This window comes from Oryctolagus cuniculus, chromosome 1 (genome assembly GCF_964237555.1).
Source record: "Oryctolagus cuniculus chromosome 1, mOryCun1.1, whole genome shotgun sequence".
Lineage (NCBI taxonomy): Eukaryota > Metazoa > Chordata > Mammalia > Lagomorpha > Leporidae > Oryctolagus > Oryctolagus cuniculus.
The window spans coordinates 217074855-217101717 of record NC_091432.1 but is presented as its reverse complement, the minus strand read 5'-3'; the positions used below and the strand labels follow the sequence as shown (position 1 = coordinate 217101717).

Below are 26863 nucleotides of genomic sequence, written 5' to 3'. Positions count from 1 at the left end.
GCCTCTAGCCCCGCAGCCGCCATTTACTGAATACTCCCTAGGTGCGTGTGGCACAGACGCTGGGCCGGGCCCTTCACATGCACTGTCAGTTCCTCTCCCAGCACCCTCCCTGCACCGCACAGCTCCGAAAGGCTCTGAGGGCCCTGAGAGCTGCGCCTCCGGCTGAGAAGACACAGAGCTGGGTGTGAGCCTGTGTCTGCTCTCAGCTCTGCACTGGTTTCCGACACAGGAGCCACCTCGAACGCCGAGTCCCAGAGCCCCTACCCCCAGAGGGCCCCACCCTGACCACCGGCGTGCCTAGCCTTCTGGCCCGAGGTCCCAAGGTAACTTCTTGACATCCCGACCCACTTTCTGCCGCCCCAGCACTCTGCCCCCAGGCCCTGGAGTGATAGGCGCTGCTCTGCCTGGATGCAGGAGGGTGAGGATACCAAGTGGGGTCAGCAGGGCAGGTCCCCTGGGGGCCAGGTACCAGGGCACCTCTAGGCACTCCCTGGGACATAAGGGCTGCCTGTTATAAGAGTCAGACCTGGCCATTAACACCCACACAGGGACCTCTGGTTGTTTTGGAAAGAATAATTTCTGAGCTCCCTTCTGGCTTGGACACGCCTTAAATCTAAGCAGCCCTTGTCTTACCCTCCCTATCCCATTCCCCTTTCATCCAAGAGAAGGACACTTTATCGCAGCTCCAGAAGAGGCTGAGCAGCTAATGTGGTGAGCGCTCCCCACTCTGCCCCACCGTCAGACTGGAGGCTGAGAGGCCCACAGCCACGGGCACCCTGAGGCACTTCAAGGTACCGGGGATGTTGGAAGGCAGGTCCCATGGGTGTCCCCATCCCAGGAACATCAACCTGCATGGGGACAGAGGCGGACTGCTGTGCCATGACACGGAGGCCCAGTCAGCCAAACCACAGCTCCCCAGGCGCCCCCCCTCAACACACACACAGCCGACCCACTTGGAATCTCAGACTGGAGAGGACTTTTCATAACCCACACCCCTCCCCAGATAAAAGGACAGCAAATCAGCTCGATCATCTCACCCAGGATGGCTGGGAAAAAGGCACAGGGCTGGACCTCGTCTGCCCCCAAAGTGGGCCAGTAGGTAAGAGGCCAAACCAGCAGTCCAGCACCTGCCTCTAGTCCTCCCCCAGATCAAAACGAGCCTGCAAGGAAGGCCAGGTTGGGGGAGAGGTCCTGCTCTGGTGAACCCCTACGGCCGGCCCCCAACACCCACGCACACACCCTGCCCCGGGGCCAAGCACCCACCTGGCGGTAGCGGCGCTCCGAGCACACCTTGCAGAGCCCATTGAAGCGGTTCATGGCTGCGGGTCCTGCCTCGGCTGCCGCCCCATGAAAACCCAGCTCTCCCCCCAGCAGCGGGAGCCCACACTGCGCCCGTCAGCCTGGCATGACCGCCCTGGGAAGCCCGCCCCACAGAAGAATGGCAGGAAATCACCTCTCACCTCCCCAAGCCCCGTCTGCGCTGTGTGCCTCTGCACGATAAGCCCGAAGGCTTCCTGAGCCCTCCGAGTGACAAGGAAGAGGGAGAGTTTGATATTAAAATTCCTGTCGACTAGTTAGTATTCCCCGGGCCCGGCGGGGAGAGGGCGCCTTTGTTCTGGCCGCATTCCCCGCCATGGGCCACTTGGTGATTCCAGTGTTCTCACAAACACCCCTGCTGCAGGAGACCAGGCAGAAAACGCGCCCACCCGCCCTACAACAACACCGCCTCCCCCCAAGTCCCAGGTCCCGAGCAAGGCCAGGGGGCTAACTCAGCCTAAGGGATTCAGGCAGGGGACGCCTTGGATGGTTGTCCCCTGGACAGCCCATCTGAGACAGGGAACAGAAAACCCAGGCAGTCTGAGGACCTGCCTGCCACTCAAGCTACTCCCAAGTCCGTCTCCTAGCCCATGCGAGGGGCTGCTTTCAGGATCTGATGATGTGGGGACCGTTTGGTCCAATGTGGCATTTCCAGGCTGTCAGATGAGCCAGCCTCTTGTCTCACCCATGAGGAGACTGGGGCCAGGAGAGGTTATGGTCACACAGAAAAGTAGTGCCCAGGCAGGGACCATTACTGAGGTCCTGTCTCCTGCCTTATAACCCCCAAACCTGTAGACCAGCACAGGGTGAGCCCAGCCCCTGCCACCCCACCCCACCCCACTCCTGCCACCCTGGAGCCTCTGGGGAAGCCCCACCCAACCATTCACATCCTCGCTGACAGCAGGGATCCCTTGGGCCAGCCTAGCCTTGGTTGCTGAGTGAGCATGGGCAGGTCACCCAGGTTTCTGGGCCCGCACCCCGACACACACAATGTAAAAGTTGAATAGGTGACCTCTGGCTTTTTCCTCTAGCCCCAACCACACTGACAATCGAGAGTCCTGGGCACACCTCAGTGTACAAGCCCACTGCCCCGGGGAAAATGCATCAAGGCCTCGGGACATGCGTGCAGAGGCCAGCACCAAGCAGGACTTCCACAAGCCGCTGAAAAGTCCACAGTGCTGATGGCCCTGGGCTCCCTGCCCACCCTCTCTGTGCTCGGCCGGTGAGAACAGAGGGCGAAAGGTCTCTGCAGCTCTCCTCTGAAGCCAGAGGAAAGCCTTTAAGCTCCTCATGAAGTCACACACAACAAACCCGCAAGTCACTCACACTATGCTGTCCTCGACAAGGAAAGTTGAAATGAATTAAAACTACATATGGCCAGGCCGGCACCGTGGCTCACTAGGCTAATCCTCTGCCTGCGGCACCGGCACACCGAGTTCTAGTCCCGGTCGGGGCTCCGGATTCTTTCCCTGTTGCCCCTCTCCCAGGACAGCTCTCTGCTATGGCCCAGGAGTGCAGTGGAGGATGGCCCAAGTGCTTGGGCCCTGCACCCCATGGGAGACCAGGAGAAGCACCTGGCTCCTGCCATCGGATCAGCGCAGTGCACCGTCCACGGCGGCCATTGGAGGGTGAACCAACGGCAAAAGGAAGACCTTTCTTTCTGTCTCTCTCTTTCTCTCTCACTGTCCACTCTGCCTGTCAAAAAAAAAAAAAAAAAAAAAAAAAAAACTAAAAAAAAAAACTACATATGGCCAGCGCTGTGGCACAGCAGGTTAAAGCCCTGGCCTGAAGTGCTGGCATCCCATATGGGCGCCGGTTCAAGTCCCAGCTGCTCTTCTTCCCATCCAGCTCTCTGCTGTGGCCTGGAAAAGCAGTAGAAGATGGCCCAAGTGCTTGGGCCCCTGCACCCATGTGGGAGACCCAGAGGAAGCTCCTGGCTCCTGGCTTCAGATCAGTGCAGCTCCGGCCGTTGTGGCCATCTTGGGAGTGAACCAGCAGATGGAAGACCTCTCTCTCTCTCTGTCTCTACCTCTCTCTGTAACTCTTTCAAATAAATAAAATAACATCTTAAAAAAAAAAAACTACATAAAATGATCTTCAGTTCCTCGGCCACACTAGCCACGCCTCAGGCATGCAATAGCCACGGGCAGGAACCACACTGCCTGAGACTGTGCTCCACGAGGGCAGGGCCTTGGACATGCTCAGAGCTGTGTCCCAGCACCCAGCACAGGGCATGGCCCCCACAGCTGGGAGCACTGAATGAGGGAGTGAGCGACTGACCTGAGTCCATGACAGGGAAGACGTTCTGTAGATTGGAACACCCAACATGTTTGTATGGAAGACAGCAATACCATATCTCCCCACGCAGGCCACCTGCAGAAGGCAGTGTGGCACCTGCACACGGGGGGCCTCAAAGCCTGCCTCTGCCCCTTGCTGAGTGGTGGCACAGACAGACCTAATGTCTCCTTCAGCGGTAAGATAGGGCACTGCCTCAGAGGGGGTGGAGGGCAGTGGGTAACGCCAGCACCTGGGAGGAAGGGGTTACTCAATCACTGGGAGTGTGGCTCCCTCTCCTAATAGTGAGAAAACCCCGGGTCACCTGCTGAGTTTGGAAGTTTGGAGCCTCCTCCCAAACCCTGAGTGAGCGTTCCTCTCCGCCTTCAAAGCCCTAATGGAGGAGGATCCATCAGCCTCAGGTCCAAAGTCACAGCTGCTCCCCAGCCCCAAGTGGGCCTAACCTGAAAGGGTGACCTGCCCACCATGCCAGGGGAAGCCAGGGGCCAGGGCAAAGGGAACACTTGGCTTCTAGAGGCTCAAAGTCAGTAAGACCCAGATGCCCCCATGTCCAGGGCTGCGGGCCTGGCTGTCTCCCCAGCCGTGCTGTGACCACAAGTAACCTGAGAAATGCACAGTACTTCCTCTAGCTCACTTGAGGAAGTCAAAGAAGAATCCCTTTGGAACACACGGCTTGCTGTGCTTCGAGCACCAAATGCTGCCCTCTTTCAGGGTGCCCCTGGTGTAGGCACTGACAAGGAGCAGATCAGAGCCCCTGAAGCATTGCTCAGGGACCCCAGCCCCACCCGAGCCTGTCCCCACCTACCTGGAGCTTCTCCCCATTCTCAGGGTCCCCACGTCCTGGCATCCTCAGCAACGGGTCTGAAAGGTGACAGAGCCGAGTCACAACACTTCTGCAGGCACGTTAAGGGTCCATTCCACAGACCTCCCACGGGATGAGGCTGGGCCACCCTCGGCCTCCAGGACACTCTGGGGCTTGGGGACCAGGGCTGTAGTATGTGGGAAGGGCAGAACTGGAGGGAACAAGTTCTGGGCCCTGTGGTTCACAGCAGGGCCTAAACACTCCGCCTACAGAGGTGGGGCCACTGATGAAGCACCGCAAACCTGGGGTGGGGAGGGCTGACCCTCATGGGCCAGGCCATCAGACTTGCCAAGGGAAGCCCAACCAGATAAGTAAAGGTGTCAAGGGCGAGAGTGTGCGCTCCAGCAGGGGCTCTGACGAGCTCCGGGACTCGGAGTGACACCAGGAGGGCGAAGCGAGCGCGGGGGAGACTGCAGCAGGCGTGCTCACACCTCCTAGGGGCCGCAGCCGCCGCCGGGCCACCTTCAGGTGCTTGGTGCGGCCCAGGTCCTCCCCGAGAAGGTAGTACCAGCCACTGATCTCCTGCCACGAGAGAAGGAATGACATGCTCAGACGGAGGCGGCAGAGGGTCCTGGCCAGGCAGCCACCAAACCCCCCTCAAAAAGTCACCCTTGGGCAGCCTCCCTCAGGACACACAGACACTCCAACCTCTCTGCCCCACGGCCGCCATGGGGGGCCTCCAGGAAGCCTTCTCTGATGCCCTGGGCAGAGCTGGGCCTCCCTTCTGCCGAATTCTCATAGCCTCTCGTTCCTGCAGGACACCCATCTACTTCCTACCTGGCTCTCTCACTAGATTTTTGTGCACAGGCTCTTTGATGTGCCTAGCCCTGAGCCTGGTATACAGGAGGAGCTCAGCAAATGTATGTTCCTTCCAGGGAGGAACGAGAGCAGAGTGGAGAGGACGGAAGGCAGGCATCCTGAGGCTCCCACACAATCTACAGGGTTTATCTTTTCTCAAGGGCGAATGAAGCCAGGGGTCACTGGGACCCATACTCAGGACACATGGTCCTCAGCCACCCACTCCAGACCCAGACCTCACTTCCAGGACACAGAGCAGACACCACCTGGACTTTTCTAGCAAAGGGAGCACATCACTGCCCTGATCACATAGTGCAGATCAGAGACAGATGAGGGATTCATGACCCAGAGGGAGGGGTTTCTGCATTCCAGAGTCCTCGTGCATCATGAAGGAAACCCCCACAGAGCATGTGCTGCTCATCCCAGCCCTGTGCACCTGCTAGACCCAGAGTGTCAGGCCTGGTTAACACATCAAGAGGACCACTGGAGCAGACCACAAAGAGCACCTGGCCCTCCTTGTCCCGGGCAGCCCACAAGTACTGGGCCCCAAGGAATCTGCCAGGGTCCTCAGTGGCAGGCACCAGACTCAGAGACCTTGAGGCTGCTTAACAACTGCTCTCTGGCAAGACAAACAAGAAGGGGCCCCAAACCTTCAGCTAGGCCTGCGACAAACGCTGCTGTTACTCAGGTCTCTGGGCCCCTGCCTCAGTGGGGCACCATCTCACAGACAAGTGCCCTGGCTGTCCCAGTACTGACCCAGGCTGGGTGAGGCTGCCAGAAGCTTCCCCAGGACCCACCTTGTCCGGAGTCAGCAGGGACTTCACCCCGAAGCTCATGCAGCCGATGAGTTCACTGTGTCTAGGAGAATAGGAGGCTTGAGTCAACACCTTTTCACGGGTCTACATTGGGACATTCATTGTCAAGTACAACATGGGCTTGCCCGATGTGCTCTGACTTACAAAGCACTTTCATGGGGAGAAGCAGGCTATGGAGGAGTTATTATCTCTGTTTTACAGAGGGAACCTGGAAGCTCAGAGCTGGCTCCCTGTCCAAGATCACAGGATTAGTTAGCAGTCGGGTCCAGGGGTCTCGATGGTCCTAGGCCTTGATGCACACTCTCTCCACCAACCACAGACACTCAGAACTACCTCGCAGGTTTTCATGGTTCTGGTGCTGGAGAGAACACAAGGGCTGGTCCCCACAGCAAGTCTCCACTGCCACAACTTTGCTGACGCTCAGCCAAGGAGAAAAGCTATGGGACCTCAAGCTTGAGAAGCTTAGTCTCAGGTCAGGCAGGACCCAACTGACACACAAAAGTCAGTGACACCAATCTGACCTGACTGCCAATGGGGCAAATAGGCATGAGCCAGGGTCAGGCCCCGTGGCAACAGCTGTCTATGGTGAGGGGGCTGTGTTCAACCTGGTGCTTCTTGGTTAAGAGTTATTCAAAGTTCCTGAAGAATGTCCACAGTTGACCCTTAACACATGATAATCAAGGGTAGGTTAATACTCTGTAGCTTCTAATAATGGTGAATATTAATGGCTGTGCTGTGGCATAGAAAGTTAAGGTGCCACCTGCAATGCTGGAATCCATATGGGCACTAGTTCGAGTCCTGGCTGCTCCACTTCCAATCCAGCTTCCTGCTACTGTGCCTGGGAGGGCTGCAGAGGATGGCCCAAGTGCTTGGGCCCCTGTACCCATGTGGGAGACCCAGAAGAAGCTCCTGGATCCTAGCTTCAGACCAGCCCAGCTCTGGCCATTGTGGCCATTTAGGGACTGAACCAGTAGATGGAAAACCTCTCTCTATCTCTTTCTCCATCTCTCTGCCTTTCAAATAAATAAATAAGTCTTTAACTTAAAAATGATGAATATTATGGTTAATATGAAAGAAATGCAAAAAAAAAATTTCCTGTTGTCAGAGAAAAGGAAGTTTACAAAGCTATAGCTCAATGAGAAGGAAACTCTCAAAGATACTAGCAATGGGTCTATCTGGTGAGATTATTAAGGATTTTTGTTTTCTTCTTTGGGTTTTCACTGTTTGCAAACCTTTGCAGGGAACAAGCACTACTTTTGTCATTGGGGGAAAAAACAGTATAAATGTATTTCTAAGTACTTCTACTATACCACATCCTACTCTGCCCTAACACTTGGGTTTTAAGTGGTTTCTTTTCCCGGTTCTTCTCTCTTGCTGCAACCCCTTGCTGTAGATTAGCTTAATAAGTTTTGATCAAGAATCTCAGGGATCTTAAGACAGCAGGATGACTCGGCAGTGGACTGGACATACATGGTGGGTCTCAGGGACCCCCACAGGTGGAAGATTAGGTCTGTCCTGTGCAAGGCAGCATTTCAAAGCCAAGGGTGGAATAGACTGCCTGTAGAGATAATGCAGCCCCTGGAGATGTGCCTCCCAGGAACCTGGGCTTCAGGGGCCTGAGCCAGGGCCACCTCCTAACCAGGAGTGCACCCCAGAACCAGGAGGACATCCCACAACCAGCTGAAGAGCCTGGCCCAGATCTGGGCTTCAGAGCTCATGCCCGAGAACCCACATCCAGGTGGCACCAGGTGGAGTCCAGGAATGGAGAGAGCCCTCCAGAGACTCTGCTGGGTCTCCACCCATGCCCACACAGGCCACGCCCAGAGGGCTAGAAGGCCTCTATAAATACACACTGTTTGGATTCTCCGGAAAGAGTGGCAACTTGCCACCTGATAGTCCAAAGAAAATAACACTGGCTTCTCGAAGGCAGCAGAGCCAAGCCAGGGGTGGGGATGATGAATGCCGGGGTCGAGTCCTCAAAATGGGTCCCCTGCTTGCAAATCCACACTCAGCCTCGGCCATGCTCCGAGGCCCTCACCAGCAGCTCCCACTCCCCCTCCTCCTGCTCCAGCTCCTGTCTCTCTCACCCTTCTCCATCACCTAAGGCCATATTCATAATCTCCTCAAAGAGGACAGTCAAGTGCCCTCAGTAAAGCGACCCTTCCACATCCACAGAGCCTGCCCACAGCCAGAGACAGACACTCCTCCCCCCTGGCTAGTGGCCAGATCAGTTCTAACAAGAGGCAGTGGCAGGCACACAAACAAGTGCAGACACTCATGGCAGTGCCCGGCCAGGAAAGCCCAGGCAAGATTTTGCCAGCGTCCTCACGCCAACGTAATTGTGTTTGTCCAGCCCTGCTGGTATGGCGGCTGAGAGCCGGTGCCCTCACCGCCTAGCTGTGCACCTCCCTCCCGCACCACACAGGGCTGAAATTTTGCAGGTCTGCGGGCTGAGGAATTAGCTGCAGGAATGCCATCTCTCTCGACTTCAGTAAGTGAACTTTCATTTCCTGGTGCTTAGAGAATGCTAAATGGTTAGTAGCCTCCCTTGAGCTTTGCTTCCTGCTAAGGGGCCTCTAAAGATTTCATGATACTTTAGGCAGAGTAAACGGTCACATTAATGTCTGCAGGCAGGAACCTCTCACTAAGTGTTCATCAATTAGCTTCTTTAGGCCTGCTTTTGTTGGGAGGAAGAAAAGACTTCTGCAAGCGACCTGAGCACATGGCAATATAGCAGTGAGCTTATGAACTCCGGAGCTAGCCCTCACCCCGCAGACTGCCTGAAGCTTCGTTAGACACAAAATCTTGGAAATCAAGCTCTGGATACTTCTGCCTGCCAGTGCCTGCGCGTGGGGCCCAGTGCACTCAGTGAAAGCTTGACAAATGGATGAATCCATCACGCCTGCGGTTGGCAGGCACTGGGCACGCAGCCGCAGCATTAAGGAAACAAGACAAACATGTAGGGATTTAAATAGCAGCTCGAGACAGCAACACAGGGGATGTCACAGGATAGGGTGAGACTGACAGATGAGCAGTGCGAGCAGCGCGTTCCGAAGGCTCGAGAGGCAAGAGGTAGCACAGGGCTGAGATGCTTGAAGAAGGCCTACGGATTGAGTCAGAGCAAAAGAGAGGAAGAACATGTCAGCAGACAGACAGCACGGCCAGTCGGGAGGCTCAGAGCTAACTTCACGTACACACCGGAAGGAGTATTCCGTTTGCTTTGCCGCAGAGAGCAGACCACTGTAAGACGAAAACGCACCATTTCTCAGGGAGTGCGCTTCCATTCTTGAGGGGCCTTACACGATTTCTGCTAGAGGATGATACTATTCAAATGCAATTTTTTTTTTACTTTTTTTAAAACTTATTTATTTTGAAAGAGTTACAGAGAGAGAGAGAGAGGGAGAGAGAGAGAAGAGGTCTTCCATCTGCTGGCTCACTCCCCCATATGGCCATAACAGGTCAGGCCAAGGCCAGGAAATAGGAGCTTCATGCTGGTCTCTCACATAAGGGCTCAGACACTTGGGCCATCATCCACTGCTTTCCGAGGCCATTAGCAGGGAGCTGGATCGGAAGTGGAACAGCCGGTACATGAATCAGACCCATATGGGATGCTGGCATCACAGGTGGCAGCTTTACCCACAATGCTGGCCCCAGTTTATTTTTAATTTGATGGTTTTGCTTTAGGCCTGGTACCCACCACTGGTCACAAGCTTTCTGAAGTTAGGCAACTGCACTTGGCACCGAGGTCCTGTTTGTAAAATACGTTAAAGGAGAGAATACACTTGCAGTGCCCAGGGCAGTGCATGGCATAAGAGAAAACAGACCCTCTGTAAATGCAGCTTCTATTAACACAAAACATTATATTCTTGGAGTGGGCATTTAGCACAGTAGTTAAAACATCTACATCCACACCAGAGTATTTGGGTTCAATTCCTGGCCACAGCTCCTGACTCCAGTTGCCTGCTGATGCACAGGCTGGGAGGCAGCAAGTGATGGCTTAAGCTCCTGGACCCCTGTCACCCACATGGGAGACCTGGATTGATTTCCAGTTCTGGCATCGGCCTGGCCCAGCCTCACTCACTGCCAGCATTTGGGGAGTGAGCCAGTGAATGGAAGTGCGCTCTCTCGCTCGCTCGCTCGCTCGCTCTCTTTCTCCCTCTCTCTTTCTTTGTGGTGCTCTGGCTCTTGAATAAATAAATATTTAAAGAAATAGGATGTTCTTTAATTACATATAAATGCATTTAACTGGACACATAATATTACAGTGTTCCCCAACACTATTCTCTGGCCACAATGTCTGAAACGCTGCAGCAGACATTAGAAACGTCAGTTTGGCTTTCACCATCTCTTCAGACAGAACTTCCAAATAGCTTAGTTGCATATTCAATGATTCTGAGGAATTACTATTCATTTTTAAGTGTGATAATAGCATCATGATTTTTAAGCCATCTTTTAGAAATACAAAATGATAAAATGAGATGATGTCTGGGATTTCTTTTAAAGCAACCTACTAAAAAAATCAGGTAAGAAACCAACAAAATTTTAAAAAAGAACAAAAACCCCAGAAAACAAATAAGTAAATAAAACCACTAGAAGAGGGAGAAAGAGGGCAGGGCATAGATGAAATTAAGATTGGCCATACACCAGGGGACTTCAAAAAGCTCACAGGATAGGAGCTGGCACTGTGGCATAGCAGGTAAAGCTGCTGCCTGAGACTCCAACATCCCATAAGGGCACCGGTTCGAGTCCCAGCTGCTCCATTTCCAATCCAGCCCCCTGTTAATGTGCCTGGGAAAGCAGAGGAAGATGACCCAAGTGCTTGCACCCCTGCACCCACGTGGGAGACCCAGGTGAAGCCATTTGTGAAGTGAACCAGAAGACAGATGTCTCTCTCTCTCTCTATCTCTTTCTCTCCCCCTTTCTCTCTCTCTCTCTCTCTCTCTGTAAACTTTAAAGATAACTGCCTTTTACAGATGAGGAGACTGAGACCCAGAGCAGGGGAGGGACTGACCCAAGCCAGAGTGAAGTCAGAACCCGTGCTCTGAGGCCTGGCTCTCCCCAGCTCCTGCTGGGATCCCGGGCTGTGCCGACCTCCTGCCGCCCTCACCCAGAGCTTCTCGGAGGGGCGTCTCATTTCTCCAGTACCGATTCTCGCTGTCACTGAAGGGACGGTGAGGACTTGCTGGGCAGACACTTCCCTCTGTGTCCTACTGCTTACAGAACGTGACAGTCACCCGCGCGGCTGAGGATGATCGGAAACTACACTGTGAGTGCTGCGAGACGCGCCCTGAGGCCTGAGGAGCAAGTGCTGCAACACAGAAAGGGTGCAGCTTTAGTCATTTATCACCCTCGTGACACAGCCTGCACTTGGCACCAGACAGCTGGCATGTGCATCTTGTTTCGCTGCAGCGCGGCTGTGTGAGCTTGGAGAGCTAACATAACCTCTCCATGCCTGTTTCTTCACCTGTAAGACAGCAGCAATAATAACACCTACTTCATGCCGTAAGGATTAAATCAGATCATACATAGCACGGGCTTAGATAAATGACCACACATGAGAAGTGCTTATCAAATAAGAGCTGTTGTAATACCTCAAGAAAGCTCCTTAGCCTTCATAAGCCTCGGCTTCTTTCCCTGATGAGAAGGCTGATACTAATTCCTACCCCTCGGCACTGTTACGAGGATTAAATGAGATAATGTATGTAAAGTGCTTGGCACACTAACCATTTGTTTCCCTGCTTTGACATCGCTACTTTGCCATCCATCTCTGAGAACACAGTTTGATCTGAGAGGATCCAGCGGAGCCCAAGGTTCCTGCTGTCACTGGTCCGCCTCCCCCAGCCCAGAGGCCTGCTCACTCAAAGGTCGATACAGGAGCGAGTCCGCGGAGAACACTGGAGCCTGAGCCGGCCTCCCGGGTGCTGACAGCCTGGGCAGGGCCATCAGCTCCGAAGGCGGGCCTGCCTGAGCCTGCTCTGTCCCTCTTGAGCTTTGGGCTGGGACTGTGACCACGAGTTTGGCTGTGTTTTGTTTAATAAAGAATCTCACTTTCCCAAAATAGGCAACAAGTGGAGACACTGCCCCAGTCACGCCACCTCACTGGGGGCTGACTCACTTTCCCCAGCCTCACTTGCTTTTCCAAAAACGTGACCCACGTTCCTGGCTCCTTCTCCAGCAGCTCTGCCCCCTCATCCTGTCCTGGCAGGAGGGACAATCACCATGCCACGGGCGGCTCCCCCTGGTTAGGGTCTGCCTCTAGCACCTGCCAGTCCCTGCCCCTGTGAGCTGGGGCTGGTGTGTCTACCTCTCTGACACATCCCGACTGCCGCCTTCAGGGCATTTCCCTTATTCTCCTGACCCCTCAGACAGACTCTGACCTTGGTTCTTGACACTCAGTGCTCTTCCTGGGCAGTCTCACCTGCCTTGATGGTCACGGCTCCCACAGTCCCACCAGCACTGACTCCCTATGCAACATCAGGAAGGTAAAGGTAAGCCCTCCTGTTCAGCTCTCACCGGGCTGCTCTGCAGGCACCTGCCCCTCAGCTGAGCCCAAGCTGATTCCCTTCCAGTACATGTTAACTTCAGCAGGAACACCACCAGCTGGCCAGGGGTTAGCCTTGCCTTCTCCCACTGCTCTCACAGGCAAATCACCATGCGGTACTGTTGAACCGACCTCCAAAGTCTGTCCTGAGTCTATTTCTCTCCTCTGTATCCCAAACCATCTCTCACCCTGACCCCCCAGAGGCCTCCCAAGCTGATCGGTCTGAAATGCACACTTGCCAGCCCCCTGCTCAACAGCCTTCAGTACCTCCCAACAGCTAACAGCTCCCCAAACCCCAAACTGGCTACAGCAGGTTCAACCTCACAGCGCGGATTCCTAGGCTTTGCCCACGGAGATTCAGGCTCAGGCAGTCCTTTATGGCTCCTGGAAAGCTGTGCGTCTCACAAGGAGGAAGCCCACACTCCAGAGAGAAGCTGCAGAATCGTCTGATTCGGCTCTGCCGACCCCTTCATCTTACCTCTAGGAGCCCCGACCTTGCCCTGGGTCCTCCAGCACCTGCTGAGTGTGCAGACACCTCACTCCACTCCCGCCCTGCTCTGTCCTCTCTACTCTGCTGGTTCTTTCTTCTGTGCTTTCGTTTGTGCATCCACAAGACAGTACCGTGTTAAGGGAAAGGACTCTGGGGTCCAACTGCCTTGGTCCCCATCCTGGCTCCTACTGGTAACCGGCTGGGTGACATTTACCAGCCTTTCTTAGCTTCAGTTTCCTCTTCTGAAAACTTGGGACAAAACCACACTCCAAATTTTAAGAATTAAATGAGATAATATGTGAACTGTTGGCCCCTAGCTCAAGACCAGCACCCAGCCAATGGTGGGTTTATTAACACGATGTTCCCCTCTTCCTCCACACCCCCCCAAGGTGCTCTTACCGATCCTCAAGGGAACAGCACAGTCTCTGACGAGTCCCACGTGTTCCCAGCACCCAGGATGTTATTGCCACATTAGTACTCAGGAAGTGACAGATGAACTGATGAATGAGCGAGTGAATGGCTGGATGGGTGGATGAAGCCTATAGTACCATGAGTACCACTTTATGATGAAAAGTAGATACTCGATTAAAAAGAAAAGTCTTCATTTTGAAGGGAAAATAGTGTTCAACTTTAAAAAGCACACTTGGGGCTGGCGTTGTTGGCGTAGTGGGTAAAGCTGCTGCTTGCAATGCCAGCATCCCATGTGGGCGCAGGTTCATGTGCCGGCTGCTCCACTGCTGATACAGCTCTCTGCCGATGGCTTGGGAAAAGCAGCAGAAGATGCAGCAGAAGATGGCCCAGGTGTTTCGGCCTCTGCCACCCACGTGGAAGACCTGGAAGAAGCTCCTGGCTCCTGGCTCCGGCCTGGCTCAGCCCTGCCTGTTATGGCCATCTGGGGAGTGAATCAGCAGATGGAAGACCTCTCTTTCTCTCTGTAACTCTGACTTTCAAATAAAAAAAAAATCTTTATATATATATATATATATATATATATATATATATATAAAAGCACATTAGCCAATAAAGTTTAGGGTACTAAAAAACATCCACCCAATAAAAAACCATTTTCCAGGTCTAAGGTGGTGAGCGGAACTGAGTGTGAATCACACAGGCCCCTTTCTGAGTCACCGTTTGGTTCTGCGACGCTGGATGATCTGTGGGCCACAGCCAACTGCACTGAGCCCTTTGCTTAGCACTCCTCATGCTCTCCTCCTGAGCACCCCTCCCCTGCAGTGTGCTAACCGCATGGCCAGTGACTACACCTGCCCCCCCACCCCGTGCCCTGGGCTGCCACGCCAGCCTGTGTGGACTCCCCACAGAAGACTTCTGCACCTCCTCAGCGCAGCCTGAGCCCAGCACACATAACCCTGCCTCCTTGCCTCTGAGCCTGCTGTACCCTGCCTGCAAAACCCCTTCCAGCCTTCTCTGCCTTACTCTTAACCTCTGTCCAAGTCGCAAATTCAGCTTTTCCCACGAAGCCCTCCTTGGCCATCTCTGCCTGCAATGGGCGCTCCCTCTTCCCTGTTACACATTTCAGTCCTTTACTCATGCAACCGATATTCATTAAACATCTGTGTGTTAGGCCTAGGTACAGACAGAGTTGACTAAAAGAAAACTGGCATATTTTTCATCACGCATGGAGTCTTGTGTTATAAACTAATTTACTTCCATGCAGCACCTGCTGTATCCCCACCTGACCAGCGAGCATCCTGAGAGCTGATCCACATGTCTGCTGGCTGGTGTCCCCAGTGGCCACTGACACAGCGCCTTGCTGACACCAGCACTCTGCAAATACTCACTGGGGACACAGCCTTCGGCATCAGCCAGAGTGATAGGGACTTGGGAGTGGCAGCCTCTGCAATGTGGCCTAGCCACCACCACTCATTTATCCAGCAAGCACTAACTGAGCCCTCGCTGCCTGCTGGCTCTAACCTGGAGTGGGGCTCCCACCCGCTCCTAGCTCTCACCTGGACCCGCCGGCCCTGTTCCACACGGTGACTAGAAGACGCTTCTGCTCATCCTCCTCATGGACAGGACTGTGAAGCCAAGCAGAGTGTTAGGGGGGCTCTGCTCCAGGCCAGGCCCACGGAGTCCACCGCACCTGCAAAAATCTGAAATAACCTCCACAGCTAGTCAAATAAATCACACTGTCAATAGAGTGGGAGGTGACCACTGGCACACTGACGGAGTTGAAGTTACACGATGAAGGACACACACTGCCAATAGTGTGGGAGGTGACCACCGGCACACTGACGGAGTTGAAGTTACACGATAAAGGACAAAGGGAGGTGACCACACACTAGTAGAAAACACCTGGATTTTGTAAACACACCTCTACACACAGAGAGACAGTCATCCTCACAGAAGTGAAAAGTCTGACAAGATATCCTGCAAGATATTTCTGCCTGAGTAGTACAACTAGGGGTGTTTTCTATTTCCTTCTCTTTGCTCATCTATTTGTATTTTCTATTTTTCTACAATAAGCAAAACTACCTTGTATACGGAGGAAAAACCAAATGATTATGATTAATTTTCACACATGGGAAAAGACAAAATGTCCACCACCTTCCTGCTGGCCCCAGAGTTCAGCGAGAGGAGAAAGAAAGCTTCATAACCCAATAGTGACCAGCTGGCCGGGCCCAGCGCTACCAGGTCTGCCCCCCACCCCCACCCCGCATCACTCTCTGAGGCTAGTACTGCCCTTAGCCCCGTGTGACAATAAGGGAAGCCAAGGCTCAGGGAGGTTAGCAAGTTTAAATGAAAGGGAGGACAGGGAGGCGAACCCTCCCTGCGTTTGGAAAATTCCTTCTGCTGAAGGTGAAAGCTTGGCCTGGGGTGCAGTGGGATACTCCCTGCTCTTTCCAGGGCTGCCAGCCCCAGGTGGGGCACTGGAGTTACGAGAAGCAGCCCGATGACACCTTATCATCATGAACCTCACTGAGGGCCGGTGCCAGGGATGCAGGGACACAAGGGCATGAGAAAACAAAGACATCCTTTAGAAGTGACTGCTGTGCTGCCCAGAGCCAGCTGTAGGTTTGGCAAACAGAGCTGCTTCTGGATAAACACCCTTCCTCCCTTCTCAAAGGCCCAGCTGCACCGGACTCTCACAAGAAGAAGTGCTCGTGGAAAGCCGGGTTCCTGCAGTCTGGAATGGTCTGTGTCTTCTGCCGGCGCCTTCGGTTGTCTTCAGGGATCAAAGAGATCTTGAATTGGAGAAAGTTAAGTGTTAGCAGATCTCACGGCCACGTAATCACCCAAGCCCAGCAGCTGACTCTGCACAGCTCCCCAGTGTCCTGCGAACCAGCCTCTGCAGGGGACAGAGAGGCCCTGGTCCGGTGCTGGAAAGGAACAAGGAGCCTAAGCCCTGAGGCCGTGGAGTCAGACGCTGGGACAGGGCTTCACGGTGGGTGGTTCCAGAAAGGTGGCCGGTGCCCAGCTAGAGATGGGTCCAACTCTTCCTCCAGGTCGGTTTCCCCCAAACCTAAAGCCTTCTCTCTTCTACGTGTCCAGCAGCTGCCAAGTGCTCCCTTCACAAGAGGTTCCAGGTCAGCCTCCTGCCAAGGCTGCAAATCCACACTCTGTTCTTCCCCTGCCTCCAGCAGCCAGCCCTGCCCACAGGGGCCTCTGACCAGATGGAAGGCCTCGGGAAGGATGCAGAGGTGCACATCAGGGCCTGTCCTTGGCACCCCAGCTGCCACACTCCTGGCCTTTGGCGCTCCCTGGAAGTAAACCCTTGCCCCTGCAGAGCCTCTGGTTTCACTGCGTGGGCCCCAATCAGGAGGATCTTGGAGACGCTCCCTGCTCTCTGCTGCCCAGCCTGGCCCTTCCACCCCTAGTGTTGGAGAGAAAGAGAGTGCAGGTGCTGCTCATCACAAGAGGGCTTGGAATTGTCTGTGGTTCTTGGTCACCCACATGCTCACTGTGCCCACCTGTGTGTGCAACCAAGATCAGCCTTAAGACTCTAGCTCCTGCACAAAGTCCTAGGGACCATGCTGGGATCAGGGAGGGGGTCTCTCCTAGGCTAGAGCATCATCACTGTGCCTAATAAATGCCTGAATGAAGGGGATGGAAGCCACCACATCAAGTGGCCCCAGCTGTGACCCCTCCAACCCCCCCCAACACCTCCAGCCCTGTTACTTACCTTCACATAGGGATCGCAGACACCAGGCTCTTTGTTCATCAGACCCTTGGCTTCTATGACTAAGAGAGAATTGAAACGCTGGGGTAGGTAAGGGGGAGCACACACACTCACTCTAAGGCGCACGTGTGAGCAGTAGGGCTCTGGCTCTTCCTCCCAGGCCCTGGACCTGCAGAACCACCAGCGGCCACTGCCTGGTCCATTCCCACCTTCCCCCACACTCTCGCAGCACCCTCACCGAGGCCTGATGGAGGGCATTCGATTCTTGAGCTTTCCCAACTAAGAGGGCACTTAAAGGTTACTGAGCCAAGCCCTTCACTAAAATGGGGGAAATGAGGCTCCAAGCAGGAGCCCAAAATCATGAAGGAATGGTAAGGACAGTTGGATTAGAATCCATGTCTCTTGGCTCCAAGTCCAGTGCTCCTTATACCACACAAGACTGCTTCCTGGGAATGGAAGGGTTAGACTGGAGGACTCCCCCAGAAGAGGGACCCACGCTGTGACTGATGGACACTGCAATAGTCACTGAGGCGATGATGTACACGTGGTAGCTGTGCCATTTACATGAGATGGTGTGTAAGTAACTACTCAACAAACGGTTGCTAAGGAAACGAAGAGGAAGGTAAAGGACAGATGGCAGGCAGGTGCAGGTCTAGTCACGAGGGCAAGCATGGCAGGGCTGATGCAGTGGGTTAAGCCACCACCAGGATCCCATCATCTCATATCAGAGCACCAGCTCGAGTCCCAGCTGCTCTGCTTCCAATCCAGCGTCCTGCTAATGTGCCTGGGGATTGCAACAGAGGACGGCCTGAGTACCTGGACCCCTGCCACCCATGTGGAGACCTGGGTGGAGTTCTGGACTACTGAGGAACATCTTGGAAGTTAACTAGCAGATGGAAAGTCTCTTCTCTCCCTGTCTCTCCCTCTTTATCACTCTGCCTTTCAAGTAAATAAATCTTTAAAAAAAAAAAATTTATTAAAAAAAAAAAAAAAAAAAAAAAAACAAAGAAAGCAAGCATGGCCATTTGCCTAAGGTTTGCAGAAATCAACAACAGATCTTACAGAACCTGAGCCTCTTCTCTGTCTTTTTTTTTTTTTTTTTTTTTTTTTTTTTTTTTTTTTTTTTTTTTTTTTTGACAGGCAGAGTGGACAGTGAGAGAGAGAGACAGAGAGAAAGGTCTTCCTTTGCCGTTGGTTCACCCTCCAATGGCCGCCGCTGCAGCCGGCGCACCGCGCTGATCCTGGCAGGAGCCAGGAGCCAGGTGCTTTTCCTGGTCTCCCATGGGGTGCAGGGCCCAAGCACCTGGGCCATCCTCCACTGCACTCCCTGGCCATAGCAGAGAGCTGGCCTGGAAGAGGGGCAACCGGGACAGAATCCGGCGCCCCAACCGGGACTAGAACCCGGTGTGCCGGCGCCGCAAGGTGGAGGATTAGCCTATTGAGCCACGGCGCCGGCTCTTCTCTGTCTTTTTTTATGTTTGATTGTGACTGAGCCCTAGGGTTGAGCTGGAAAGAGCTCCCAGCTGACTGAGGCATGAGGCCTGGGAAGCCAAAGGAAGGAGAGGGGATGGGCTGCAAGGGCTGAAGGCCTGCAACTGGGGTGAAGCCAAAGCAAACTGTGCAGGACAAATGGAGCGGTGGAGGCCAAGATGCATCCTGCAAAAACTGTTTGCACAGCTGGAGTCAGGCCCCGACAGGCAAAGAACACCCCTCTGCTGGTCCTTGGGAACTTCACCTTGGGCACCCCAGGGCCAGCACCACAGGACCCCAGGCGCCTGCTGGTCTGTTCCGCCCCATATCCTAGCTACTGTTCTTGCATGCATCACTCTCTTGAGGGCACAGCTGTCTAGGGCAGGCTCCAGGCCTGTACACCCCCTGGGTCTCCCTGCCACCAGGGGCAGTGAGGCAGGCTCTGTTTGTGTCTCCCACTTCAGCAGAAGGACTAGACACAGGGTGGACCGACTCTGACACAGCAGAGTCAGGCTGCAATGAGGACACACCAAAGCAAGAAAGAAACAAATAGCCCAAGCAGGTTGGGGGGTGGCGGGGGAGGTGACTCCTGGAGGGGAAAATAAGGCAGAAATGAACCTTCCCTCTGAAATCTTAATGATGGCTAAGACAGGCAGATTTCTTGCAAATTCAGGGGCAAGGAGGGAGAGAGATTTAGTTTTCAAAAGGAGCTTTTTAAAAAATGATTATACCCAACACAAGTAACAGAAGGAAGGCCAGGCAGGATGTATTCAAGGGGGTACAAACAAGGGGAGGGTGCCATTTTAGCAACCAGAACTAGGGAGGCTGAAGAGAAAGGTCGCGCCTTCCAGGCTGAACAGTAGAGTCTAGGTGTTGGGGACAATGACAGAAGCTTGGTAACTGTTTATGTGCTGGATGGGAAGATGAACAGTGGATGAATAGATTGAGAAAGCAGAAATCTTCTCCTGGGTTGTGTCCTAATCGTACCAGATAGCTCTTCAGTTGCATTCTGCCCTCTCTGACCCCTGGGCCTTTGTACCTGTTGTTCCACCTGTGTGGAGTGCCCAGCTGCCCAGTTCACTTCTCTGCTATGGCCTGGGAAGGCAGAGAAAAATGGGCCAAGTGCGTAGGCCCCTGCACCCACATGAGAGACTTGAAAGAAGCTCCTGGCTCCTGGCTTCAGATCAGCGCAGCTTCGGCTGCTGTGGCCATTAGGGGAGTGAGCGAGTGGATAGAAGACCTCTCTCTCTGATTCTCCCTCTGTCTATAACTCTACCTCTCAAATAAGTAAATAAAATCTTTTTTAAAAAGCCAATGTTTAATCATTATTTTTGGAGTGACAGTTTTCTATTTTTAACACACAGGGTTTCCTACAAGCAGGGCACTGTTCTAAGCACTTTAATATTCATTCATTTAATCCTTATAACAACGCATAAGACAGATACTATGACCACCACTATACAACACACGAGAAACCCCAACTTGCTCAAGGCCACTCCTCAATAAAGCATCAGAGCTAGGATTCAGCTTCTAGGGGTCTGTTTCTGAAGACTATGATCTTGACTGTGATCTTAACTGTAATACTATACTGCCCATCAATGAATGAGATAGAGAAAAGATGGGAATGAGGATAAGAAAGCTCTTCCATGGCCTGCTGCATTGGGACCAAGGATGATGTTGAGGTGCCCAGGGACAGCCCTAGCCTGTGCAGGACAGAGGCCCACTGAGTAGACTCAGGGGCTGGGTCAGTACAAAGAGCCCAAGTAAACACCCACTGTTGCAGGACATTATAGGAAGACAATGCCCTGGCCCCGGCTCCAGGTTGGGAGGGAATGGTCGCGCTTCCTTGGCGAGGCTGCACTCAGCTATACTCACCGTGGAGCAGCAGAATCCGATCCTGGGCATCAATTGACAGCTTCAGCCGACCTAAGAAACAACAATAGGAACAATTTCGCCTCTGTTCCTTGTTGGGCAAAAACTGGAGCAAAGGTGCCAAGAAAGCTCTTTTGATCACTGAAGCCATCCAAAAACTCCCACAGTCTCTGGTTGAAGGGCTCTCAGGAGCCAGCTGGCTCAGCCACTATACCACACCAGGGGTCCCTACTGCAATGTCCCCAGCAGTGGTTCCCTGTCATGGTTCATGCCCTCTGGTGACGGGGCGCTCACTGCCGTACCAGGCAGTCCAGGTGGATGTTGGCAAGTGCTCGCCGTGGGAGGTATCAGATGTTGGTGAAAGTATTGAGAAAACAGACGCTATCATACACACCTTGTTGGAGGGAGGACAGCCAGAGGGTAGTTTTTGGCAACATCTATTGGAATTTCAATATGCATGTCCTGCATTCCTAGCAAGTTTCATTCCAGGCAATTATCAGAGACAGAAACTCAACACGGCTGCTGACACCACAGCGTTATTTAAAATAAGGAAATATTGGAGGCAACGGAAATGTCCATCAATACAAAAGTGGTTAAGCAAGTCATCTATAGCTAGCCACACTATGGAACAGAATGGGCTGTCAGCGGGAATGGGGAAGTGCTATACGACTTGGCAAGGGAATACAGTTGACACAGGTTTTTAAAATGAACAAGCAAATTGCAGAACAGTGCAGATGTGCGTGTGTTCTGAAAAGATGCCAGAGTGAAAACAGCCATCGCAGCCAGGGAGGGGACTGGGAGTTACAGCAAAGGTGGTCACGAGGATTTCAACCTGTTGCTAGCGTTGTTGTCTTAACAAGATGAATCTGTCCATGAACTACAGCACTTCTACCATTAAAAACAAAGAAAAAGAGGAAACTGGGAAAGAGGGAAGAGAAGGGAGAGAAGGCAGGAGAGAGGGAGAGGGAGGGAGAGAGAGGGAAGGAAGAGGGGAATGTGAGATGAGAGAAGGGCCAGGACAGAAAAATGGGTGAAGAATGAGAGGCTGGGTGAGGTTCCCACCCTCCTCCACTGGCTTTTCCTGTTTTTATTTAAATAAAATGAAACTAAGACTAAACAAAACTTCCAGGCATCTGCACAGCCACCTAATGACCTCTATTAGAGTCAGAGAAGAGACAGGGCCATAGTCCTCTTCTTTAGGGACATTTAGAAAACTCTTCCAGGCTAGTAGACTCTCTCTGGAATCTCAAGAAGCCACTGGAGAGTGGCACTGTGACATAGCCTGTAAAGCCACTGTCTGCAACGCCAGCTTCCCATACGGGCGCCAGTTCATGTCCCAGCAGCTCCACTTCCGATCCAGCTCCCTGCAAATGGCCTGGGAAAAGCAGTGGAAGATGACCCAAGTGCTTGGGGCCCTGTCACCCACCACCCACATGGGAGACCTGGAAGAATCTCCTGGCTTCTGGCTTCTGGCTTCTGGCTTCTGGCTTCTGGCTTCTGCCTGGCCCAGCCCCAGCTGTTGCAGCCAATCTGGGGAGTGAACCAGAAGATGGAAGAGCTCGCTCTTTCTCTCTCTGTAATCCTTTCTTTTTTTTTAAGATTTATTTATTTCTTTGAAAGTCAGAGTTACACAGAGAAAAAGAGGCAGAGAGAGAGGTATCCATCCGATGGTTCACTCCCCAGATGGCTTCAACGGCTGGAGCTATGCTGATCCAAAGCCAGGAGTCAGGTCCCTCCTCTGGGTCTCCCACACAGGTGTAGGGGCCCAAGCCCTTGGGCCATCTTCTTCTGCTTTCCCAGGCCATAACAGAGATCTGGATTGGAAGTGGAGCAGCCGGTTCTCAAACCAGCACCCATATTGGATGCCAGCACTTCAGGCCAGGGGGTTAACCCACTGCGCCACAGCGCCGGCCCCCTGTAATCCTGTCAAATAAATAAATCTTTAAAAAAAAAAAGAAGAAGAAGAAGAAGAATCCACTGAAGTCCACCCACTCACGGCACATTGGGGAGACAGAAAATAAGACTAGACCCATCAGCCAGAAAGACTTTGCATCTGTTACATCCATGACACCTGCGTCCAGCAGTCTGCTCCCTCTGCTCCCTTACCTGCAGGGAGGGGAACTTGCTTTCCTTTCCCCTTTTTTGAAATAACTCTTGATTGTTCAATGCTCTATCATATTCTGAACCAGAAGTGGCCTCTCAGGGCATCTCCTTGACCAGATCTGGTTCCGCCATCTCCGGGCTCTCTCTCCTCTAAACTTCACACATGAAGTCCTTCCACCATCTCGCGTGGCACAGCGGGACATCCCCTCCTCACTCTAACTGCTCATCTCTGGGCGCACCCCATGAGACAGATGGCAGTGGGGGCCTGTGCTCCATGACTGGCTGGAGGCAGGACAGGAAGAGTTTGGAGAACAAGAGAGGGAATCGCCATGTCTCAGGGTGGGGCTTGCTACCAACCACTGTGGGCCAGCAATCACCCAACCCTTGCACCGGCAGTATTCAGAGGAGCTCAGAATCCAGCAAACTCAGGCTCAGCCCTTCAGCCAGCAGAAAAGCCCGCTGCTCTCCTGCCCAGGACACAGGTCGCTGAAGCCCAGAATCCTGTTCCAGTTCCCACTTCTATTGCCCTCTCCTCTCTCCAGGCCTCAACGTCCATGGCTATGAGGTGGATATTTAATAACGGGGGTTGCTGTACTCCCCAAACTGTGATCAGATAACACTGCAAGGTGAGGAGGTCCTTGGATGAAAGGCATCACAAAGATCTACAGCATCATTACTTCAAAGGCTGAGCGATCACCACTTTGGGGCTCCCTAGAGTTGAGCAACGTCCTACAAGAACTGTGCCCTATTTGGCATGGTGGATGGGAGAGGGAAGTTTAGAAATGGACAGGGCCAGCAGACACGGATGGAATCTCACCAATTCAAAGGCATCTATGTTTAAGACAGAACATTTTTTTCTGACACTCCTAGCAGTGCACAGGCAGTTCTGGCCTGGATATGTTTGAATTTCCAAAGCCATGGGAACCAGTATGCTGCACAACATCTACCATCTGACAGAGGCCCTTTCCCAGGAAACAAGAACGAGAACGCCCCAATACAAATGGCCACCAATTCCATTTAACAAGCACTTGCCTGGCACCTCTATGACGTGAGTACCTGCCCTCGGGGGGCTCGAAGCCCAGTGGCTGGGACAGGGCTGTGAGCAAGGCTGGGGGCGGAGCTGGAGCAGGAGATGGACCTGGGGTGGAGACTGGGAACTCGGAAGAGTCTCAGAGCTCCATGCACATCCTGCTCTAGGCCCTGACTAGCAGGGCCTCAGGGAGGGCCAGTGTGTCCTATACCTTGTTCCAGCAGAGAAACCAAACCCAGCAAAGCAGGCTCCACAGGGCAGGACACAGTCTATCCTCTCTCTCCTGGGGCTCGCAGATAAGGGTAGGATGAAGAATGAGACCCTCCCCTCGGTCATGCCTCTCTCCTCGGTCCTCCTCCATCAGCCTACTCCATGAAATGTCTGACACTTAAGGTCCCTGAAGTCACCTGGCTCAATCCCACCATTTGGCAACTAAGACTGCTGTGTCTGAGATTAAACAAACAAACAAACAAACAAAAAACACCACACAGAGTCTTGCTCTGGGCTCAAAGAATCCAGGGTAGTCCCAAGCCAGGCCTGCAGACCCTAACTCCAGCACTCTTTCCTATGCACTGATCTTCCAGAACACCCACGGCTGTCTAACATGCACTTCCCCTAGTGTGTAACATTCTGTCTGCCAATGCAACCCTTCAGCTCAGGAGCAGTGTCATCAGGCACAGGCAAGGCGCCACAGCTTTTCTCAAGAAGCCATGAGGATGCCCAAGAGAGGACAGGCTCCATGAACTGCTTTCACGTTTAGAGAAGGAACCCAGCAGGTGGGGCTGGGGGTGGGGGGTGGAGATCAGACTAAACTCCTGAGTCTTCAGCTGGTCTCACTGCCAGCTAATTGACCCCTTCATGCCCCCTACATCTCTGGCGTTCTCAGTGTTCCTACTTCTGAGAGAGTACCCAAGAGGGTTCAGGCTGACGCCATCCTCATCAGGCTTAGATAGGGTGCCTACAGAGGGCATGATCCCAGTTCCCCAGGGACTGCAGTTGGGCACCAACTCTGTCTACAAAGGGTGGTGTGATGAGTGCTCGGAGACACTGCAAACCCAAATTCTGTGGGGCACAGGGTGTGGCGGGGAATCGGAGACATGGGTATCAAGGAAAAGGACATGGAAACTGGCTGAGAAACTCAATGCAGCAGACATTACTTAGTGCAGGAAGACTAAAGTCGACTCTCAGGACACAGGAAGAGACCTACTCAGAAAAAAAGGCATGAGGACATGGGGCTGCCTGCTGCTGCTGGCCTCGGGCGTGTGCAGGAACGTGTCCCAGAGGAAGCCCATGCCGTCGTGGTATGGCGAGAGAATGCAGCTAGGAGGGACTTGCCTGGTCACCATGCAGCAGCTGTCGCCCTAAAACCCAATTCACCCCAATTCTGAAACTGCTTGTTTCAGAGCTGTCACGTGTTAAAAGCTGCAGGAAAGGAGATGATATTGAGGCAAAGGAGACTGGGTCTACCAGGGGCCTGGTCAGCCACTGACACTCACAGATCCCCGTGCATGTGTGAGAACAAGTCGGTCTCGGGCCTAGCCAGCTGCCAGGTACCCCTTCCCCGCCTCCTCCCAATAATAGCTCAGAGATCAAGGCTCAGAGAGGGTCACTCTCCCTCCGTGCCCTGTAATGGAGAAACGGTAGGCCTCGGCACTGCTGGGGAACTGGGAGCCACCCTGCTCTCGGCACATAACCCTAGAGGTTGATCTCAAGCGCTGGCTGTGCTGAAGAGGGACAATCTAGAGTTCCATTCAGAGAAGTGGCCCTGGCTGGCGATGGTGCCCACTGGCAGGAGAAGACCTGAAGAGTCAACATGAATGGGGGGTGCTGTGGTGGGAGCATAATTGTGCCGGGGGAATTCAACCCCCTTGGCTTGACTCTGCTTCCTGTGAAACCTGACACTGTGTTTTCCCAAGCTGTCTTTCCTCCCGGAAAGAGACTGCTCTGTTCATCAGAAGCCTTTTAGTCCACTCAGCAATTCTATTTTTTCAGCATAAACTAATAAATTAGCATTCAAGTCTCCTAATGAATTAGATTCCTGTAGATCACTTAAGGGATTCTAGATCCTTCCTTGGCATGCCAGCAAAATAAAATTTCTGAATCTACTGCAGTCAGCATCTACCCTTGGCTGGGCCATAACACCATAAAGGCTAGCAGTTCCCTGGGGCTCAGGGCAAATACCCTATATGCCTCATATACACTTCACCCCAGAGTCCAGGTTCATAGTGGAACACTAAGCAGGGCACAAGCACAAGGAGAAAAAGTTAACAGTTTTGGGGTGCTTACCAGGCCCTCAAACTTTACCACATGCTTTTCCTTTTATTCCTCATAGCAACTCCATAAAAGTTATCACTGCTATCACCATTTATAGGCAAAGAAAATGAAGCTTCAGAGTTAAACAGGTCATCCAGGTCTCGCAGACAGAAAGCGGCAGAGTTCGGGTTTGAATCTAGGCAGTCCGGCCCCCGGGCCTCTGCTCTTAGTCACTCTGCCTGGGTGAATGGGGTGGTAGGTGGTGGTTAAAATTTTCCCACCAAGTCATTGGCTTGGTCATTTTCCCACCAAGTCATAATGCTTAGCGTTCCACCAAGTCCCTGATGCCTCAAGAGGTAGAGCCCTGTCCCTGACTTCGGCTGTGGGCTGGACTTCATGATTTGCTTCAAACAAACAGAATATAGTAGAAGTGACAAAAGGTGGCTTCCAAGACTAAGAAAGTAAAGGCATTTGGGAGTCCTTTTTTCTATCAGCTATATTGGGATAGCACACAATTCACTGATTTAAAGCACGTAATCCATTCTTTTTTAGTATATTCACAGGATTGTACAACCAATCACTACTCTGTAATGTTAGAACATTTGCATCCTCCCCTAAAAGAAACCCTGGGGCCAGCATTGTGATACAACGGGTTAAGCCACTACCTGCAACGCCAGCATCCCATATGAGGGCCAGATTTGAGTCCTGGCTGCTCCACTTCCCATCCAGCTCCCTGTACCTGGGAAAGCAGCAGCAGATGACACAAGCACTTGGGCCCCTGTGACCCAGATGGAGTTCCAGGCCCCTCGCTTCAGCCTAGCCCAACCCTGGCTGTTGCAGCCATTTAAGGAGTGCACCAGTGGATGAATGATCTCTCTC

The 26863-nt window shown here is 53.1% G+C and overlaps 1 protein-coding gene and 1 long non-coding RNA gene across 8 annotated transcripts in view; one reads left to right on the top strand and one right to left on the bottom strand.

The window, feature by feature from the left end:
* The window catches only part of RGS3 (regulator of G protein signaling 3), a 149190-nt gene that overhangs the window by 85410 nt on the left and 36917 nt on the right, over window positions 1-26863 (bottom strand). For 5 of the 7 annotated variants that reach the window (XM_051842799.2, XM_070066347.1, XM_008273409.4 and 2 more), the window contains 7 exons: window positions 20602-20652; window positions 17260-17318; window positions 16227-16321; window positions 15086-15154; window positions 6070-6130; window positions 4906-4996; window positions 4418-4473 (listed from right to left, as the gene is read on the bottom strand). In XM_051842799.2, coding sequence (XP_051698759.2) covers window positions 4418-4473; window positions 4906-4996; window positions 6070-6130; window positions 15086-15154; window positions 16227-16321; window positions 17260-17318; window positions 20602-20652 — 482 coding nt within the window. Of the gene's footprint in view, window positions 1-1263; window positions 2083-4417; window positions 4474-4905; window positions 4997-6069; window positions 6131-15085; window positions 15155-16226; window positions 16322-17259; window positions 17319-20601; window positions 20653-26863 lie in introns of those variants that run through there. The other 2 variants (XM_017350089.3, XM_008273408.4) reach the window with 2 other exon arrangements.
* LOC138847484 (uncharacterized) lies at window positions 8388-12145 on the top strand. The gene is made up of 2 exons (XR_011385316.1): window positions 8388-8578; window positions 11308-12145. It is a non-coding gene; the product is annotated as an uncharacterized lncRNA (long non-coding RNA).